Source organism: Suncus etruscus, chromosome 15 (assembly GCF_024139225.1).
Source record: "Suncus etruscus isolate mSunEtr1 chromosome 15, mSunEtr1.pri.cur, whole genome shotgun sequence".
In the NCBI taxonomy this organism is placed as follows: Eukaryota; Metazoa; Chordata; class Mammalia; order Eulipotyphla; family Soricidae; genus Suncus; species Suncus etruscus.
Window position 1 is genome coordinate 83263189 of NC_064862.1, and position 20603 is coordinate 83283791.

The 20603-nt window shown below is 56.1% G+C and overlaps 3 protein-coding genes across 7 annotated transcripts; 2 read left to right on the plus strand and 1 right to left on the minus strand.

Moving 5' to 3' along the window:
* Positions 1–691: 691 nt before the first annotated feature.
* Positions 692–8907, minus strand: PCSK4 (proprotein convertase subtilisin/kexin type 4). The gene is made up of 13 exons (XM_049787928.1): positions 8713–8907; positions 8397–8501; positions 5386–5478; positions 4876–5004; positions 4717–4793; positions 4539–4627; positions 4150–4322; positions 3824–4036; positions 3263–3363; positions 3071–3174; positions 2888–3005; positions 1850–2029; positions 692–734 (listed from the first exon to the last, which is right to left on the minus strand). Exons 1-13 carry the CDS (start codon positions 8905–8907, stop codon positions 692–694), a joined length of 1620 nt encoding a protein of 539 aa, XP_049643885.1.
* Positions 8908–9580: 673 nt separating this feature from the next.
* Positions 9581–15277, plus strand: REEP6 (receptor accessory protein 6). Of its 2 annotated transcripts, none has more exons than XM_049787958.1 (5): positions 9581–9788; positions 13102–13195; positions 13280–13418; positions 14251–14419; positions 15144–15277. In XM_049787958.1, the coding sequence occupies exons 1-5, from the start codon at positions 9674–9676 to the stop codon at positions 15179–15181; spliced, it is 555 nt and encodes a 184-aa protein (XP_049643915.1). In that variant the 5' UTR covers positions 9581–9673; the 3' UTR covers positions 15182–15277. The 2 variants fall into 2 exon arrangements, with proteins under 2 accessions (XP_049643915.1, XP_049643914.1); XM_049787957.1 differs by lacking the exon at positions 15144–15277 and adding an exon at positions 14595–14699.
* On the plus strand, positions 15208–16974 carry LOC126029620 (putative uncharacterized protein DDB_G0290521). 4 transcript variants are annotated; one of them, XM_049787922.1, is made up of 2 exons: positions 15208–15687; positions 15772–16974. In XM_049787922.1, exons 1-2 carry the CDS (start codon positions 15208–15210, stop codon positions 16948–16950), a joined length of 1659 nt encoding a protein of 552 aa, XP_049643879.1. In that variant the 3' UTR covers positions 16951–16974. The 4 variants fall into 4 exon arrangements, with proteins under 4 accessions (XP_049643879.1, XP_049643880.1, XP_049643881.1 ...); XM_049787923.1 differs by having other exon boundaries at positions 15814–16974; XM_049787924.1 differs by having other exon boundaries at positions 15856–16974.
* The last annotated feature ends 3629 nt before the right edge of the window (positions 16975–20603 follow it).

A 20603-nucleotide genomic window follows, 5' to 3' on the forward strand; every position in this document is an offset into this window, starting at 1 on the left:
GTTCCCCCACCTGGTAGTGGCGGGCAGCCTGCAGAGAGGACATGGCTACTGATTAGTGTACCCCCGAAGGCCACAGCCAGGAGGGCAAGCAGTGTGGCCTGGGCCGGGCTGCAAGGGCCCACGGTGGCAGCAGTGAGGGCTCGGGGTTGGCTGTGGGGGGTAGCAGGTTTAATGCAGGAACCCCAGCGCTCATCCAAGGTGTAGGTTGGGTGGCAGGAAGTGCAGTTGTGTGGGGAACCACCAAGGCAGGTGTAGCAGGATGAGTGACACCTGGCACACATGCGCATGGTGGACACAGAGGAGGTAGAAGAGGAGAAAGAGGAGGAGGAGGAGGAAGAGTGGCTAGGTGGTACAGTGGTCACTGCTTGCCGGATTTCACCAAAGTACCGTGGTGGGCACGACGAAAGGCAGAGGTGGCCCAGGATGTACGCCGGGTTGTGGCATTCTGTTTGGGGGTACACGGGAGTAGTGGTGACGCTGCGCCCCTGTCCTCGGCCAGCCACCCGCTTGCCTGCCTGCCTGCCCACCCTCCGGGCACACACACACTGCCCCCCACCCCCAGTTGTCCCCTCCTAGCCAGTGGGCTGGGCCACACAAGGGCACCCACTCACCCTGACACTGCCCCTCCAGGTCCCGCTGCACGCACGCACTGTTGGTCACCTGGGGGCCCCGGGTCCGAGCCATCATGTCCTCAGCCGTCCCATATAACAGCAGCGTGTAGCGGTACAGCGTCCCTGGGCAGGGGCATAGGCGGCATGGGATGGGAGTGCAGGTGGGCAGCCCCTCCTTCCAGCCTAGCAGCCTGGACCTGCGGTCCTACTGTGTGCATGTGTGGCCAGTCTATTCTGCAGGTAGAGTAGGGGACAGTGGCTATACAGAAGCATGTGTACATACTGAGGGCAGGCGAGGGCCGGCCCACGGCGTACGAATACTGGGCATAGTCTGGACCTAATGTGTGGTGAGGGCGTGCCTCTCATGGAGCTGTGTCTGAACTGACTGCATGTGGACGAGGGAACACCTACTGTGTGCAAGCACCACAACCCACCATGCATGATTGAAGGCACCTACTGTGTTGGCACTGGGGCAGGTGGTAGACCTGCTGTTTGCAGGGTCATGAGTGCTGTGTGTTCCTGCCTGGAACTGAGAATGAGGAGATACCTACTGTGCACAGCCAAAAGCACACCTACTGTTTTGGCAATGGGAGCGACTGTGGGCCTACTGTGTGCATGAGAGTGTCTTGGTGTTGAGACCTACTCTGTGCAAATGGGCACATGCCCACTGCATGTTAAGATCAGGACCTACTGTGCATAAGCCAGGCACGACTGTTCTGTGCCAACTGTGTGTGTATGGGAAGTCACACGTATGGTGTGGTAGGCTCTGGATCTACCATGGGCAAGTGCTGATATGTTTTGTCTGCACCACCCTCTGGCACCTACTGTGTGCTGGTAAGTGAAGCCTCCATCTCCCTGACTCTAATACACTGGATAATGAGGAGGTGTCTCCTACCTGCACCCCAACAGTGCACCTGGACCAGCAAGCCTGTCAGGGATCCCTACATGCAAGCAGTAGCATGAAACTAGCACCTGTGGAGAGGTGGGGAGCCCTGCATGCACCCCACTCTCACCCGTGTTGAAATAGTAGCCTTTGTTTTCCAGGCCCAGCGTCCACGTGCCCCGCGGGTCCTCGTCCCAGAAGTGAGTGGACATGAACACCCAGTTGTTGTAGCCTTGGCTGCTGATATCGTAGGGCCTGGGGCACAGACAGACAGGCTGGGGGGTTGGCAAGTGCCCTTCTGAGGCCCTGCCCTCCCCCAGCCCTGTCATGCCGGGCTGCTCCCATGAGACCACACCTGATGGCCACGAGTGTGGAGCGGGTGCCCATGGGGCTGACCAGTGAGATCTCCAGGTCCCCTCGGCGGCTGTAGGTCAGCGACAGCCGCACCTGTACATGCTCCAGTGAGCGGATGGCGTTGGCGTGGCCAGCGCAGGCCGACACGTTCTTCGGCACCTCAGTCTGTGGTAGGATGGTGCTGGGGGGCAGAGGGGCCAGCAAGGGGGGCTTGGATGCCGAGCAGGATCCCTGATTCACATTGGAGGGGGCTAGGTTGTGGCCTTCCAGGTGTCTACTCCTCACATGAGAATGACAGACATGCTGATGTGGTGGGGTAGTGTGGATATTTTGGGAGATAGGAAATAAATGGGACATGGGGTTGGAGCGATAGCACAGTGGGTAGGACGTTTGCCTTGCATGTGACTGACCCAGATTTGATCCCTGGCATCCCAAGGGATCCCTGAACCTGCCAGGAGTAATTTCTGAGCACAGTGCCTGGAGTAACCCTTGAGTGTTTCTGGGTGTGGCCCAAACCCCCCCCCCCGAAATAAAATTAAAAAAAGTAGGGGGACAACCGTCAACCATATAGATACTAGGGGGGAAGATATGGGAAGATTGGGAAGAAACTAGGAGACATGGATGCAGATATAGGGCCTTGTGCAGATAGAGGGGGGCCATGTGCAGAAACAGGAATTTGTGCACAATTTCTGGGGCCCTTATGGGGTAGTTTAAGGTTTTGTGCAGATACTGGGGGTTGTGTACAGAGACTGGAGTCCATGCATAGAAACAGGGACCATGTGTGGAGTTCAGAGGCCGCATACAGATGTGGGAGCTAGGTACAATACCGGCAGCTGTGCACAGAGGTAGGGTAGGCTGGTACCTGGAATCTGTACACAGAGACAGGGCCATGTGCAGATACTGGAGCTGTGCACAGAGGTTGGGGACTGTGTGCAAATTATGGGAGCTGTGTGCAGAGCTTGGGGGCCATGTGCAGATAATGAGGGCTGGGGGCAGTGCGCAGAGGCTCGGGAAAGACATGCAGATGGGGGAGGCTCACATGGGTCTGTGAAGAATGTGGAGGATGCACTTCAGTTGGGGCTGTGTGGGCTGCCACGTGCGTGCCAACTTCACCAGCAGCCCAGCGTCCAGCAGACCGTAGCCGTAGTGGTGGCTCACTGTGGAATGAGGCCATCACCACATAGCACGCCAGGCGTCCACAACCCCCCAGGGCCCCACTAACCTCGGCGTCGCACACCGTTAGTCCTCCAGTCCTCTGCCTGGAGCTGCGCTGGCCTGGATGCACGGACCACCAGGTGCTGCATATCCCTCCAAGTCAGCAGGGGACTGGGGACAGAGGGCTGTGAGGGGAAGTCCCTGCAGGTTGAGGAGGGGCTGTGGTAGGGGTTGGAGCGGGGACTTCCCCATCACCTACTTGGCCTCCAGAGCCAGAGCGATCATGCCTGCAGCCAGTGGGGCAGAAGCCGAGGTGCCCGTATGCTTCTCTGTGCAGCGGTGGTGCAGGTCTGTGGTGACCTGGGGGCACAGTGGGCTGGGGTGCTGGCCTGCAGAGCCCCCCTCATACCGGGGTTAAGGACCACAGGCACTGGAGCCCCAAGTACCCAAAGAACCCCACAGAGATGCACCATCTCTGGGGAGGAGAGGTAGGCAGAGAGGAAACAGGAAGAGAAATGAGGGCTGGACAGAGGTTATGTGGGGGACCAAGGTTAGGTAACAACTTGGAGTTCAGGGTCAGGAGCCTGGAATCTAGAGGAGGGAGATTGAATCAGGAGCCCAGAGAGCCCTAAGAACAAACGTTTAGGTGGAAGAGACTTGGGGGGCTGTGCACAGAGTTTGAGGATGGTAGGGACAAGTGCAGGAGAAGATTAGGTTTTGGAGATCAGATTACATGGGGGCAGACATTAGGCTCAGTTCCTAAAGGTCCTACCAATCTTTAGCCCAGATTGCGGGGTGGTGTCAGGGCTGGGATACTCACAATCTGTGGTTCAGTGACCACGCCACTGCTGAAGGTGGTGGTGAGCGTGGAGGCACAGGCCTCGCTGTACCAGGGCACACGGCCCTGCTTGGTGGTGCTGCCCACCGACAGTGTGTGGATGCTGTTGGTGTAGCCGTCGCAGTTACAGTTGTCATAGTGCAAACCGCCATTCCCCGATGCCCAGACAAAGAGAGTGCCCAGTCCTCCTCGGCCCTGGGAGCAAGGGGCCAGATGGGGGTCAAACCAGAAGAACCCCGGGACAATCCCCCTCATCATAGGTGCTAGGCCCTACCAGAGACCCCACCCACTGGGCCCCAACCACCCACCGTGGTGACGCCACGACGGAAGGCCTCCCGGGTGAGGATTCCTGGGCCGTCCACTGTGCGACCGTCGTCCTCAGGGCCCCAGCTGGCACTGTAGATGTCTATGTGCTGTGGCATCAGGCTCAGGGACTGTGCCTCAATGATGTCTGTGATCGTGCCGTCCAGCATACGCACGCCTGCACAGGGGTTGGCTGGGCCCAAGCTGCGCCCAGCACCCCCCATGGCCTGTGGCCTGTCCCCTCTTGCACCCCCGTCTGTGCTCTAGGGAATGGGAGCGATCCCTGCCCTGATTAGTACCTGGGGTAGGCTCTCTCCACCACTCCAGCCCACCTAGTTTGCTGTCTGCCCTGGTACTAAATAAAGGGCGACATCCCCTGGAAAGCCCTTGGTACCTCCAATTCGAGCATTGTAGGCGACGCCTGTGCCACAGAAACCATTGTTAGCAACGGCTGCCACTTCCCCAGCACAGCGGGTCCCGTGCCTGGTGCCCGGGCAGAAAGTGGGGCCTGTCTTACTCTCCTGTCTTATCCTTAGGAAATAACCGCATTCCCAGTGCAACGCCAGACTCACCGGTTCTCGTCATTGGCTGTGTATCGAGGCTGGGGATCTGGATCGTAGTCATTAAAATCGTAGCTGGCCAGGGGGTCCTGAGGATCGGGTGGGGACATGAAGATTGTGCGGCCAGTTTAGGGGCCAGGGGTGCTCCCTCCCAGGTCGCTGTGTACTCACGTAGTTGGCCCAGAGGTCTGGGTGATCCTTCTCAATGCCGTCGTCCAGCACGGAGACCACAACGCCTTGGCCCGTCAGCCCCTGACTCCAGACGGGCAAGATGTTCAAATTCGGCCTCACCTGGTTGTTCTGCAGGTGTTGGTATGGGGGGGGGGTTTCAGTGGGGCTCTGGAGGGCCCCATCCTCAAGCTCCCAACTTCTACTCCTTTTTTTTATTATTCTGCATGTGAGGATGCATGCATTACCCCCATGCTATCTCTTGGCCCCCCAACCTCTACTCTTAACAACCCCAGGCTGTGACAGGTGCTGTCCAAACCCCAGTCCAGACTAGACTCACGGCCATATCAAGCCACGCCCACCTGTAAGTGCCACTGGCCATGCCCAAATGCAAATCTCCACAAGACCACGCCCATCTTTAAGTCTCTGGGCCCCGCCTTGCCCAGACCACGCCCATTAAACCTACTCTCCCCTCCAGGCCCAGGCCTGTCATTTCCCCAGCCAGTAGCTCACCATGTACCACTGTTTGGAGAACCAGGGGTCCTTGGGCCGGACCAAGGAGCGCTTCACTCGCCGCTGCAACTTCTGCTGCTCAAACCACTGCACCTGGAGGATCGTACGCCGCTAGAGGGAGCTGGAGCCAGGCTGTCCTGAGTCCCCGCAGCTAGGCCGTCCTCTAGGCCTATCACTTGGGTGCGTTTCAGTGCCCCGCCTGATCCCTGGGTCAAAGGGCCCAGGATGGTTGCAGGGTCTAAGGTGAGAATCTGGCCGGTGCCTGGCACTGTCCCACTGGTGTGGGATGCAGGAAGGATCTGGATCTCAGACCGTGTGTTCTCCACCTTCAGACTTCATAACTGTTGACGTGTGAGTGGTAGGCAATACAGTGGAGAAGCCGCTTGCCTTCCACGCAGCTTCCCACGTTCAATCACAGACACCGCACAGGGTCCCTGAGCCCCTCCAGGAATGATCCCTGAGTGCAGAGCCAATAGTACACCTGAAGATGGTCAGGTGTGCTCCAAAAACGAAGAAATATAAAAAATCTCTCTGTCAAAAAAAAAAAACAAAAAACAAAAAAACAAAAGGGCCCGGAAAGATAGCACAGCGGTGTTTGCCTTGCAAGCAGCCTATCCAGGACCTAAGGTGGTTGGTTCGAATCCCGGTGTCCCATATGGTCCCCCGTGCCTGCCAGGAGCTATTTCTGAGCAGACAGCCAGGAGTAACCCCTGAGCACCACCGGGTGTGGCCCAAAAACCAAAAAAAAAAAAAAAAAAAAAAAAAAAAAAATCTCTCTGTGACTGAAGTGCCCAATGTTGGGCTTTGCTTTGAGAGAGACTGAGAACCTTGGAAAATGTCCCCTGAACCTTGTGACCACTGTCACACTGTTGTTCTCTTGAGGTCCAACCTTAACTTTGACCTTGTCCCCATCTTTTTCTGTTCTGGATCCTTCTGTTCATTCATTGAACAACTTACCTTCTTCCAACCTCCCCACTGCTCAGGACAAGGAACCCTGGATGGTCACAATTGCCTCCTCCTCACTTCCCACTATCTAGCTGAGGCTTGCTACAATTTTTTACTCTGTTGAGTACATGCCTGGGGCTCCCCAACACCATCTCCAGGACACCCTCAGCCCTGCCTGTGCACCTTTGCCATGGCACAATTCTTGCACAAGTCCATCTGCCTGGGGCTGAAGACATAGTACAGCGGGGAGCCAGCCAGAGTGCAATCCCCAGCAATCCTCAGCACCTGATATAGTCTTTCGAACCCCACCAGGAGTGATCACTGATCACAGAGTCAGGAGAAAGCCCAGACAACATTGAGTAGCCCAAAAATAAAAATAAAGGAAAAAATATGGGCCAGAGAGAAAGAACTGGAAGTGGGGTGCTTGCCTTGCCTGCAGCTGACTCTAGTTAGATCCCTAGCAAGTCATGATATCCCTCAGCCTGTCAGTGGTGATCCCTGAGTACAGAGCCAGGAGTAATCCCCGAGCACCACCAGGTATGAACCAAAAATGAAAATAATTTAAAATAACTTTAAAGGGTTGGAAAGAGCACAGAGGCTCGGGCATTTGCCTTACATGCAACCAATCCATTCCTGGCATCTCATATGGTGCCGAGTACCACCCAGAGTAATTACTGGGTGCAGAGCCAGGAGTATAGCTGGAGGGGTGAGCCCAAAACAACCCACCCAACATAAAAAGAAAAATAGGGGCTGGAATGATAGCACAACAGGTTGGGCATTTGCTTTGCATGCAGCTGACCCAGGTTTGATCCCGGCATTCCATATGGTCCCTCGAGTCTTCCAGGAGCGATTTCTGAGTGCAGAGTCAGGAGTAACTCCTGAGTGCCGCTGGGTGTGCCCCCCCAAAAAAGAAAAAGAAATGTATCTGCCTCCCAAACATCTGTGTTATCTTTGCCCTTATATATATAGTACATGAAATCAGCTTAAACTTCCTACACCTCTATCTCTCTTTCTCTCTCTCTCTCTCCCTCTCTCTCCATCCCCCATCAATCTTCCCTCTTTGATCCAGACCCTTGTCAAGCAAACCCTCATTCCTCTTGGCCACAACTTTGTAATGCCAGTGGTGCTTGAGAGGACTATAAGTCCACACCCAGCAGCACTCAGGGATTACTCCTGGCTCTACACTCAGAAATCACTCCTGACAGGCTCAGGGGACCATATGAGATGCCAGGGATTGAACCTGGGTCCATCCCAGGTTGGTAGCGTGCAAGGCAAATGCCCTACCGTGAGCTATCACACCCACACCGGCCCCACTATAAGCAGTTTTATCTCACTTCCTTGTCCATAACCTTCCACCCCCTCCCAGCCCACAGTCTTTTGTAGTTTCTTTTTTTGTCAGGGAGGAGCCACTCGCACTTCTGCTCAGGTCAAGTTCTGGCTCTGCACTATGCTCACTCCTGTTGGGATCCAGAGGATACTATGGTTGCAGAAGATAATACCTAGCTTGGCCTGTATGCAAGGCAAGCGCCCTGCCTTATGGACTCTAATCCCTCTTTTGTGTCTTCAGATTGTCTAGTCAACTCATTCTTGTCTCCTGGCTTGCACTAAAGTGTCCTTCTGACCATGTTAGGACCTCTCTGAGCATCTGGAGATAGGGGTGTGGTCCCAGTTCAGCTGGGTCTTTTCTGGGTAACTTGGGCACAATTCTGACTCCTGGAAAATGTCCCTCCCTTCTCAAATCGACTCATTCCCTTCCCTCCATCGCAGGTTTAGAGGGTGGGGAGGAACATGCTTCATCCTGTTAACTGAGGTGCACAAGAACTTGGTCTTTCAGGAGGTCCTGAGGAGGGAATTTGAGGCAACTAGAAATTCCAGCACTACACCAGATTGGCCCTGGGGTGACTCTTCACCGCTCTCCCCATCTAAGATTCCACTTTATAGACTGAAATTGGAGATAGGTGGAGCTAAGACTCATCGCGGGGTCATAGAGCCATTCAAAACCACCACGGGAATAACCTGGGGAAGCAGAGACCCCCCCAGAGAGGTATCCCCTGGATCAGGCTCACCTTGGGGTCTTTTTGCAGGCGCAGGCGGTGGCCCCAGTGTGGGGTCAAGGACTGCTGGACCACGCCCCGGTGCTTCAGGTGGAAGTATTGCCCGTCAGGGAAGATCTGAGAAAATGGGAGTTGCTTGAATCCAAACCCCCAAGGATAGGGGCCTGCACCCCACTTGCCAGACGCTTGTGTTGGGCGTCCTAAGAATCTGAAGCTGGTCAAGGCAGGGGTGGGTGGTCAAGGCAGGACCTGAAGCAGCCCTGTCCCATCGATGGGAGACTGGGGAAGTGGGGTGTCCCCCATTCCATTTATCCAGGTCCCTACCCACCTGCCCCAGGTTGACGAAGCCGAATTTGCGCGCCAGGCGCTCGGCGTCCTGGTAACCCTGGGACACCCGCACGGCCCAGCTGCTGACATAGATGGGGGTGCGGGCGAAGGCCCAGCCCGTAGACAAGAGGCCAACGAGGGCCAGGGCCAGGACCAAGGCCAGGCGCAGCCATTGAACAGTCGGGACTGGCCGCATAGCGGCGGGGGCGGGGCTGGGGGCGGGGCATCAGGAAGCCACCCCCCCCTGGCCAAACCGCCGAGCCGCGCCCGGCGTCGACCCCGCCCCCTCAGTTGCCATAGCAACCCAGACTGGACCCAGAAGGCCTTGCGGCTCTGGTGTCTGGAAGAGCCTCCGAAGGGGGCGGGGGGGAGGGGCCAGCGCGTCGCGATCCAATCAGAAGCGGTCGCTGAGGTCGGTAGCGGTTCCTCGACGTAGCCCCGCCCCCTTCACCCGCCCCTCGGATTGGTCCCGCCTCCTTTGTGATCAGCCCGCTCCTCCACTGTTCCTCTTTCTGGAATCGCTTCCCAACTGCTCCAATCAACTCTGGCCTTCCCCTCAGGCTCCGCCCCCTCGCCGCGGCTCAACCAATCATCTTCGGGCACTGCCCCGCCCCCTCGCCTTCGACACGTCCATCATCCTCTTAGCCAATCGGAGCCCGCGGCCGCCACTCCTCCCCTCCCACGCCCACGGTCCACCGGAGCGGGGGCTGTGGCGGCCGCGGCCCGCCCGAGGGCCATGCGGCAGGGGAGGAGACGGGGCAGGCTCCACCTCCTTTGCCCGCCCTGCCCTCCCATTGGCGGGCGCAAGGGCTCGGGGGCGGAGCCCCAGGAGGAGGAGGAGGAGGACGGCGGCCGCGGGGCGGGGCAAGGTGGCTCCGGGCCGGCCAAGCGGCGGGAGCGGCGGGGCCGGGGCGTAGGGCCGGACTCCAGTGCGAGCGGCCGGCACCGGACCCGCCGCAGCCATGGACGGGCTGCGCCAGCGCTTCGAGACTCTTCTGGAGCGGAGGAATCTGGCCACCGACACCCTAAGGGCGCTCGAAGCCAGGACCGGAGTCGACCGGCGGTATCTGGCTGCAGGTGAGCCGACCGTCGGGGCCCCGACGGCCACTCGGCCCCGCTGCAGCCCGGGGCGCGCCTGGGCCGCCCGCCTGGCACCCGGGCCGCTTGCAGCTCCCGGCGGCGTCGGATCGGATCGTCTGTTCCCACGCTCAGACGGACCCTCTCTGCATCCCCGCCCTCGGGTTGCCGGTGCCCCAGGCTGCCCGCCCGCCGGGCCGAAGTCCGACCGACCGTCCGGTTAATCCAGTTGCCCGGCTGGCCCGTGGGGCAGGCAAGGGGTGCGGGGAGAGGCAGTCAGTCCGTCTTGCATTCTTGCCACCCCGCTCCGCACCCAGATTGCAGTCTGGAGCACCGTGGAAATCTCTTTTTTTTGGGGGGGGGCACACCCTGCAGCGCTTAGGGGTTTCTCCTGGCTCTGCGCTCAGAAATCGCTCCTGGCAGACTCGGGGGACCATATGGGACTCCAGGAATCGAACCGCCGTCCTCCTGCATGCAAGGCAAACGTCCTACCTCCATGCTATCTCTCTGGCCCCCTCATTTTTTTTTGAAGTGCTGGAGACCAACTCTGGGAAGGGGTCCGGGTATTGCACCCCCTCTTTTTTTTTTTTTTTTGTTCTGGGACCGTGCATTCCTTCTCTAGGCTGCCTTAGCCTTGAACCTCCCCTGAGCCTGATTAGTTGTGGAGCAGGGAATGGGGTTCTTTGACCCATGCAGTGTGATTAGTAAGCAGTCACACGTAGTGGGGGGGGAATACTTTCTGGAGAGGGTTGTCCAGTGAGTGACCCTGAAGTGACCTCCATTTTTTTTGTTTTGTTTTTATTGTGCAGTTCTCAGGGGTCACTCCTGGCTCTACGCTCAGAAATCGCTCGTGGCAGGCATATGGGGGACCATATGGGATGCCGGGATTCGAACCACCATCCTTCTGCATGCAAGGCAGATGCCCCACTTCTATGCTTTCTCTCCGGCCTCTAACCTCCATTCTTAGCGCTCCATTTCCTGCTAGGTGGCTCTGGCCAGTGAGCAGTCCCCAGCAATACTTCCGCCCTGCCCCGTTCTCTCTGGTGTCCTGGCCCACCTATTTCCAGAAAAGCCTCTGGAGTGAATCACAAACACTTTATGACCAGGGTCCCTGTCTTTTTCCTTTTCTTTCTTTCTTTTTTTATTTTTCTTTTTTTTTTTTAATTTTTGGATGTGGGTCATACCTGGCGAGGCTCAGAGTCTACTCCTGGCTCTGCTCTCAGGCAGATTCAAGGGACCATTTGGGATGCCAGGAATCAAACCGGGCTTGGCCACATGCAAGACAAGTACCCCCCTTGCTGTGTTATTGCTCTGGTCTCAGGGTCACTGTCTTGAGCAGCTTCTGTGTTCAAACCCTGCGAATCCACTTCCCCCAATTCCTTCAAGCTGGCAGATTCTCCTGCCTGATAACCCTGCAATTTCGAAATCTGTGGCCCTAGCACTCCTCAGTATCCAAGCCCAGTTGGTTGAGCCAAGAACCTTGACCTCTCACCAGGCTTTCCACATTCCTGGTGCCAATAGGCAGGGAACTTAGGTCATAGAGCACTGGGGGGTTATGGGGGGAGAGGACAGAAAAGAAGGTTGGAGCAAGAGAGGAAACTGAGAGGGCCAGAGTCATAGTACAGTAGGGAGGGTACTGCCCTTGCATGCAGCAGACCTGGATTCAATCCCTGGCATCTCATAGGGTCCCCTAGCACTGCAAGGAGTAAACCCTGAGTGCAGAGCCAGAAGTCAGTCCTGAACACAGGCAGGGTATGCCCCCTCCCTCCCAAAAAGACATTAGGAAACTGAGGATTAGGAAAGTGAGGTCTGGAGAGCCAGGCAGGAACTTGGGAGGTTACACTCAGTCCTGCAGGTGCATTCAGTACCTCCCTGCCCCCTGCCATCTGTTGCTGATCTCTGGAGCTCCCTGCACTCAATCCAAGGTTATCCTCCCACTGATGAGGCTGCAGAAAGAAGGATTGAGGGGCAGAGGTGCTATTCCCCAGCTACTGATCCACCCCTCCACACACTTTCACCCTCCAGCCTATCCTCTTTGTAGAAATAAATCTCTGCTTCAGAGGCTGAAATAGACACTCGTCAATGGCTGAGGAAGGCTGGGAGGAGCTGTGATGACTAACCCCAGCATCTTACTTCCACCCTAACCCCTAGAACTAAAAACTGATTCTTTTTCAGGGGGTAGAGTTTGGGCCACATCCGGCAGCGTTCAGAGGTTACTCCTGGCTCTGCACTCAGAAATTACTCCTGGCAGGTTCAGGGGACCATATGGGATGGCAGGGATTGAGCCTGGGTCCATCCAGGGGCAGGGGCAGCAGCGTGCAAGGCAAATACCCTACCTCTGTGCTATCACTCCAGCCCCTAAAGACTGATTCTTGCTGGGGATGGTGGGGGATCTGCCCTTTGGTCCTAGGCAGTTTCCGTCAGCATTGAGTAAAGCAGCAGCACCCCTAAATCATAGCCACCCCTTATCCTAGCTGTTGTTTGGAGCCCAAGCTCACCTCCCCACACTTAATAAATGGAGGGTTTGCATAATGCCTTCTGCTCCTCCCCACTCTTCCCCTGTTTTCCTCCAGGCTGCTGGCTGTATGTTTGTGTGTGTGTGTGTGTGTGTGTGTGTGTGTGTTTGTGTGTGTGTGCGTGTGCGTGTGCCATTGGGTGAAGAGATGGAGTCTTGAATACTGACACCCCAAAATCACCCACAGGTGAAGAGGATGGTCAGCAGTGTGTGTGTGTGTGCGCTATTGAGTGAGAACTGGAATCCTGAATACTGATACCCCAAAACCACCCACAGGCGAGTAGGAGGGTCAACACTGACAGGGGAGACCCAGCTCTGCCCAGCATATACTGCCCCCCCTCCAGGAGACTTAGGGGATGTCTGGGGGTATCACGCTAGAGGAGGTAGGGGCAGGGAGAAGAGTAGCCACTGTGGCAGTCATGGCTGCTCCTGTTTAGCTGTGGGGCAGCTGCAGAACTCAGCAAGATACTTGGAGACCCATCTTTATGGAGGTGCAACCATCTCCCTGTCAGGCAGAAGGTTCTAGACATGGAAAGGAGTATAGGAGCTGGAGCACTAGCACAGCAGGGAGAGTGCTTGCCTTGCATGTGGCCAATGGGGGTTTGATTCCCAGCAACTCACAGAGTTCCCTGAGTCCCGCCAGGAGTAATTCTTGAGCCCAGAGCCAGGAGTCAGCCCTAAGCACTGCCAGGTGGTGTGTTCCCCAAACCAACAGAAGTGAAAGGGATTCAGGATCAGCATGGGTGGGGGAGTGAGTCACCTCAAGCTGGGGCTCGGCCAAACCCCTTTCTCCTACAGGAGCCGTCACATTTTTAAGCCTGTATCTTCTGTTCGGTTACGGGGCATCTCTACTCTGCAACCTGATCGGCTTTGTGTACCCCGCATATGCCTCGTGAGTGACCCCCCCCCACGTTCGGGTGTTGGAGGAGGAGGCAGTGGGGCCCGGGCTGGCTTCTGACCCCACTCACCCATCCAGCATCAAGGCCATCGAGAGTCCGGACAGGGAGGACGACACTGTGTGGCTCACCTACTGGGTGGTGTACGGTCTGCTGGGCCTTGTCGAGTTCTTCAGCGACCTACTCCTGTCCTGGTTCCCTTTCTACTACGCGGGCAAGGTGGGCACCTACACGGCCTGGGGAATGTGGGAGACAGGTTGGGGCTGTCAGATGGGGGAGACTAAGCCTCAGCCCAAGGGTGTTCTGATGGGGGAGGCTAAGTCTCCTCTTGAGACTCTCTGATAAAGAAGGCCCAAGTTCATCCTAAAGACTATCTGATGGAGGAGTCCCAAATCCAAATCCATCATGTGGACTGTCTGCTGGGAGAGGCCTAAATCATTCCTGACAAGTACTCTGATGGGGGAGGCCTAACCCATCCTGAGGCCTGTCTGATGGGGGAACCCCGGGCCCATCTGGTGATTTTGTTTTGTTTTGTTTTGGGTTTTTGGGTCACACTCAGTGATGTTCTGGGCTTCCTCCTGACTCTGAGCTCAGAAATTACTCCTGGCAGGCTTGAGGGATCATATGGTATGCCAGGAAACGAACCGGCGTCCATCCTGTGTTGGCCACGTGCTGGGCAAACGCCCTATTGCTGTGCTATCTCTCTGGCCCTGTTTTTGTTCATGGGCCACACCCAGAGGCACTCAGGGGTTACCTCTGGCTCTGCTCTCAGAGATCTCTCCACGCAGGCTCGGGCAATATGGGATGCCGGGTATGGAACCCAGGTCTGTCCCGGGTTGGCTGTGTGCAAGGCAAACACCCTACCACTGTGCTATCACGCCAGTCCCATACCCAGAAGATCTTCTGATAGGGAGGTCCAGTCCAGGTTTATCCTAAAGACTATCAGAAAGGGAAGTCCCAAGCCCATCCTGAGGTCTACGTGATAGGGAAGGCCGAGGTCTATTGATGGCTCTGAGCTGAGCCGGGGCCTGACTTCGGCCTGTCCCTGCAGTGCGCCTTCCTGTTGTTCTGCATGATTCCCGGGCCGTGGAATGGTGCTCATCTTTTGTACCACCGCGTCATACTCCCACTCTTCCAAAAGCATCACGCCACGGTGGACAGCGTAATCGGCGAGTTCAGCGGCAAAGCGCTGGACATGGCAACAGGAATAGCTCGGGACGGTGCGTACACAGACAGGCTGCCCCCGACGGCCTGGCGGGCCACCTGTCCCCCTCCCTCTGTTCCTCCTTCCTCTCCCTTCCTGACTTTCAGCGCACCCTGCCCACCGCATGCCCTCCCCGCACACTCTGCTTGCTGCTCACTGTCTGCCTCTTTCTCCTATGCTCTCGGAAACAGTGCTGCAGACTCTGGCCCGCAGCCGGGCCCTCATCACCCCGGTGGGCCCTCCGCTGCCCAGACAACCAGCCGAAAGTATGTAGCCCCGTCCCCAGGAGAGCGAAGTGTGTGTGTCTGAATATGGCATGCTTGTGTATGTTCTGGGTAGGTTTGGTGTGTGTGTGTGTGTGTGTGTGTGTGTGTGTGTTTGTATGCGCACGCGCGCATGGTCAGAGGTACATGGCATATATGTATGGCCATCTGTTTATCAAAGTGTGATTTCACACATCCTCATGTGGCCATACAGAGATGCAGGGTGTATGTGTGTTCGAGCATGCTCATGTGCACACGTGATATAAGTAGTCAGAGGCCTGCACATGGGGTGTGTGCATGTATATGCACCCCACTTGGCCATGTGTAAACACCTGTGCACTTGTGAGACAGGCATAGACATATGTATGCCTGTCTCCTGAGCCCCTCGAGCTGGTCCCATGCTTACCCCCCCCCAGTGGCCTGCCCACAGAGGTGCGCCCCCCAGACTCTGCTGATGCCCATGGCCTCTCCCTGCAGCCCAGGCAAGTCTGACCCAGCTTCAGAAGGACAAGTGAAGGCTCCACCCACCTCAGGCCCAGACATGCCAGCCAACACCGTGATGGAGCCCAAGGACTTGTCCCACCCCAAGTGGGACCCCAAGACCCCCTGGGAGTCCTCCATTGAGCCCCCCAGAGAATCCGGCAACCCCACGACCACCAACAAGTCTCCACCTAACATCTCCCCAGCCAGCTCCTCAGTCCATTCCCAAACTGGCTCCCTGCACAACCGGGATCAGTCTGAGTCCCAAAGCATGTTTGCCCAGTCCCAGGTGTCTAGTCAGTCCCAGGAGAACAGCCTGTCCCAGGCCAACAGCCAATCCCAAGAGAACACCTCATCCCTGGTGCAGAGCCCGTTCCAGGTGAACAGCCAATCCCAAGAGAACAACTCGTCCCAGATGAACAGCCAATCCCAAGAGAACAGCCCGAGCCCGTCCCAGATGAACAGCCAATCCCAAGAGAACAGCCCGAGCCCATCCCAGGTGAACAGCCAATCCCAAGTGAACAGCCTCAGCCCATCCCAGGTGAACAGTCAATCCCAAGAGAACATCCTGAGCCCATCCCAGGCCACCAGTCGATCCCAAGAGAACATCCTGAGCCCATCCCAGGCCACCAGCCAATCCCAAGAGAACATCCTGAGCCCATCCCAGGCCACCAGCCAATCCCAAGAAAACATCCTGAGCCCATCCCAGGCCACCAGCCAATCCCAAGAGAACATCCTGAGCCCATTCCAGACCACCAGCCAATCCCAAGAAAACATCCTGAGCCCATCCCAGGCCACCAGCCAATCCCAAGTCAACAGTATAAGCCCATCCCGGGTCACCAGCCAATCCCAAGTCAACAGTATAAGCCCATCCCGGGTCACCAGCCAATCCCAAGTGAATGGCATAAGCCCATCTCGGGTCACCAGCCAATCCCAAGTGGATGGCAATGGCCCATCCCGGGTCACCAGCCAATCCCAAATGAAAGACCTGAGCCCATCCCGGGTCACCAGCCCATCCCAATTGAGGATTCATTCCCCGGTGATCAGCTTATCTGGGGAGAACAGCCCATCCTCGTTGAATAGCCCATACCCATCCCAGGTGAATGGCCAACCCCCAGTGACCTACCAGTCCCAGGTGAAACGCCAGTCTCTAGTGAATGGCCGGCCCCAGAGGCCTAGCCAGTTCCAGGAGCCCCGGGAGAGTGACCCAAGTCAGAGATATGGCCAGTTCCAGGAAAGTGTCCGGTTCCAGGAAAATGGCCCGTACCAAGTGAATGGCCAGTACCGAGCGAATGACCAGTACCGAGCAAGTGGCCAGCCCCCGAAAAATGGCCATTCTCAGAAAAACGACCAGTCCCAGGGGACCAAGCAATTCCATAAGAGCAAACCTTCCACCAACTCTTTGGGCTTCTCCCAGCAGAGCCAATGGGCCACCAGCTTCACCATCCGGGAGCCAGCCCCTGGGCAGTTTCCCTGTGGCACCGTCACCTCCCTCAATCACGACACCACCAGTACTGCCCTCCCACAGTACTCCTCCAAGATCTCTGACAGGCCAGAGACCAAAAGCCCCAAAGCCCCCAAGACCCCCAAAGCAAAGTCCCACGGACAATCTGGGAAGGGTGCCACCTCCCAGATCGAATGCAGCTCCTCTGTATCCGAGGTGCCCACAGCCTGTCCATCGGAATCTTCTGACGATTATACTTCTGAGACAACCACCGAGGTCACCTGCACCTGGCCCCATCACAAATACGGATTCCACTACCTGCAGCAGCACTGCTGGAAGCACAAACATGTAGCCTGCTAGGGGGATAATAAAGCTCATGGACCAGTTGTGTCTCCCAATTAGCTTGGGGGTAGGGCCCACACCTGCACTGTGGGTCTAGGGCAGGCCCGGCTTTGTGATTGGGAGGAATATCATGCACATCTGGCTGTGTCCGGCAGGTGGTTGGATCCCGGCAGCTGGGACAGTCAAGTGAGAATGAATACTCTGCAGACCCAATTTGCAGATGAGAAAACCAAGTCTCATCATGTAGTCCCCACCAGCTCAGCCATGTCCCTCACCCTGCCTTGGGAAAGCCACTTCCGGCACCCCTTGACCTGCTAGATGATAACCATCCTGGCAAGAGCCTACCAGAGGCGGAGCGACACCCAGCAAACCACCCTCAGCTCACCTGAGTTTCTTCCAGATCAGATAAAGAATTCCCAAGTCCTTGGGGCCCTCAGGAGATAGTACAAAGTGTTTGCCTTGCACTTGGTTGAGTCGGGTTTGAATTCCAGCACCTCATAGGGTCCCCTGAGCACTGCCAGGAGTGATTCCTATCGCAGTGTCAGGTGTCACCACTGAGAATAGTGTTCAGTCAAAACCAAAAGAATTTCAAGTCCCTGATAGGGGAGAGAATACCAGGGGTTTCCAGTAGGGAATCTAGGACAGGAAACAGGTCCCAAGCCCTATACCCTCAATGGTGAACCTATGGCACATGTGCCAGCTTTGGCACACGAAGGCCTTGCAGCTGGCACTCTGGAAGGTCCACAATTGCGAGGCGGGAGGCGAGTGTGCCGGTGTCTGCTTTGCAGCTCACCTGGCAACAGGGCTGGACTGGCCATTGGGAGGATGGCATTGTGTGAGTTTGGGCACTCAGGCTCAAGGTTAGCCATCACTATCCTATACTTTTTAGACTGATCCTGTCTAGATTCTTGGGGACTTACAGGGTGTTTGCCGACCCTGTGAGTCTCCTAGCATAGGATCCAGCCTCCCTTCAGAAAGGGACCTCTTCCCCTTCTGAAGAAGTACAGATGCAAATAGCCAGACTTGGTGCAGTCTAAGGTGCGTGCAAAATAGCACCGTGGTAGGGCATTTGCCTTGCACATGGATGACCCGGGATGGACCCAGCATCCCATATGGTCCCCTGAGCCTGCCAGGAGCAATTTCTGAGAGCAGAGCCAGAAATAACCCCTGAGCACCACTAGGTGTGGGTCCCCCCCAAAAAAAGAGACTCAGGCCCAGAAGTATAGTGGGGTAGGGAGTTGGCCTTACACAAATCAACCAGGGTTTGGTCCTTGGCATCCCATATGGCCCACCAACCTGCCCTAAGAGTGATTCTTGAGAGTAGAGCCAGGAGTAACCTCTGAGCATCATTAAGTGTGAGGCTTCCCTCACCCATAAAATAGACTCAGACTAGAGCAATAGTACTGTGAGTAGGGCGCTTGCCTTATATACAATCAACACAAGCATAATCTCTGGCACCTCATATTGTCCCTTGAGCCCAGCCAGGACTGATCCCTGAGCATTGCTAGATGTGGCTTGAGCCCTCTATGTGCTCACTTGACAAGCTCACCCAGCAAACACTTTGTACCTACTGTTTATTTTGGCTTATTCCATCCTGACCCAGAGACAAACAGTCCTGTGGGCTGGAGAGACAATCCAAAGGACTGGAATGGAGAAGTCATGGGCCCCATCCCTGGCACTGACTGGGTCTTCACCCCAGCTCTCCCCAGGACAAGCTCATATGTCAGATGAATCACAGAGGAACTGAATGGAGGAGACTTGTCATTTGACAAGGTCAGAGAACCTTCTCCATAAAAGACAGGAAGGGGGTGAGAATATGCTGCTTATATGTTTCAGGAATGGGGACAGGCCCAGGTAGAGAGAGTGGTGTGAGCTCAAGCAAAAGGCAGAGGCAGGATGGAGGAGGCAATTGCTGCAGGAGGGTGGGGAAGAAAGGTGAGAGGCACTGGGGGGATGGGGTGTCCAGATACCTGCAAACGTGGAAAGGACTTTGGCTTTGGCTGAGGACATGGGTTTGCCAGAGCAGGCATGCAGGAACGAGGGAGGATAATTATTAATGAACCCCTCCACCCTGTGGAGAAGTCCACTTGGGCGTGGTATCAGGGATCCCCGGAATCCAACTGTTGGGAGGTGCCCCAAGTATCTGGATAGAGGTGCAAGTGATGTGGTTGGTTCATCCTGAGGCACAGGTGACCTTTAACCCCCAAGCCATGCCATTACTGCATGGCCGGAAAAGCAGTGACACCACTGGTTGACCCCCTTACTCTCATAACTGTTGATTTTTGTTTATTTTGGGGCCACACTCAGTAATATTTATGGTACTTCTGGCTCTCCACTCCTAGCAGTGCTTGGGGGACCCTATGAGATGCTGGGGATTGAACTCGGGTTAACTGCATGCAAAGCAAGAGCTGTATTATTTGCTCTGGCCCAACCCCCTTGATTTTTTACATATAGATCCATCCAGACCACTGGGCTTTGTCTGGGCCTCCACTTCCTTTCCTTGGAGTGCTCTGTCCCTATCCTCCAGGGTAGAGAGACCAGTCTTGCTCCTTTGCAATAGGATCTGTGGGAATAACATCACCCCCTTTCCAGCACAACTGGGTTCAGGAGCTGTCCCCAGTTTGACACTACTGAGGACCTTGTGCTTTTGTTGTTGTTTTGGTTTTGAAGCTACCCCCCCACACACACACACACACAGTGCTCAGAAGTTACTCCTGGCTTTGCACTCAACTCCTGGAGTTGCTCAGGGGACCATGCAGTGCTAGGGATTGAAACCACGCCTCCCCATATGCAAGTCTGTGCTTAACCCATTGAGCCCAACACACTCTTTCCAATGCCTTTTCCTATAATAAAGTTTAGTTAAGGGGGTCCAAGCAATAGTACAGACAGAAGGTGTTTGGCTTTGCACGTGGCCTATCTGGGTTCAATCCCTGGCATCCCGTATGGTCAAACATGCACTAAGAGTGATTCCTGAGTGCAGAGCCAAGAGTAACCCCTGAGCACTGTTGAATGTAGTCCCCAAACCAGCCAAACAACGCCCACTAACCCTAGTAAAAATAACAAAAGGAGATGGAGAGTGAACCAACCTTGCACACTGCCAACCTAGGTTCAATCCTTGGTACCCCACAGGGTCCTCCCCTTCCTGCCAGGAGTCCTGAGCACAGGATTTCTGCCCGGGAAGACTCTCCTCCCATAGTCCAGTGGTAAAGGCACCCCGCTACCCTACAAGGCTCTCACAGAGCTCCCCTAGGTGGGCAGGCAGGCTCCCTGCAGTTCTTTGGGCATGGATTTCCTCCAAAGACCAGAAATGGGGTCAGGGGTTGGACAGAGAAGCCCAAGGAAAATGGATCCCGGGAGACCCCATGGAAGACAAGGCGGTGAGGGTGGGCAGTACAGCAAGATTCTCCTATGACCTGCTATGACCACCTCCAATGCAGCAGAAATCCCCCTGAGAACCCACACTGTGGCCGCAGCAGACTGGAAGTCTCCCAAAAACTCCACCTGGGACCACGGGGGACAAAGACACAGGAGAACTCCATCTGAGGCACCAGCAGAAGAAAGACATGCGAGAACACCACTGTGGTCCCAGTAGACAGAAAGTCCCACGAGAACCTCAGCTGTGGCCGCAGAGGACACAGCTTCTTTCTCCCCCCACCCAAAGCTCTAGCCCT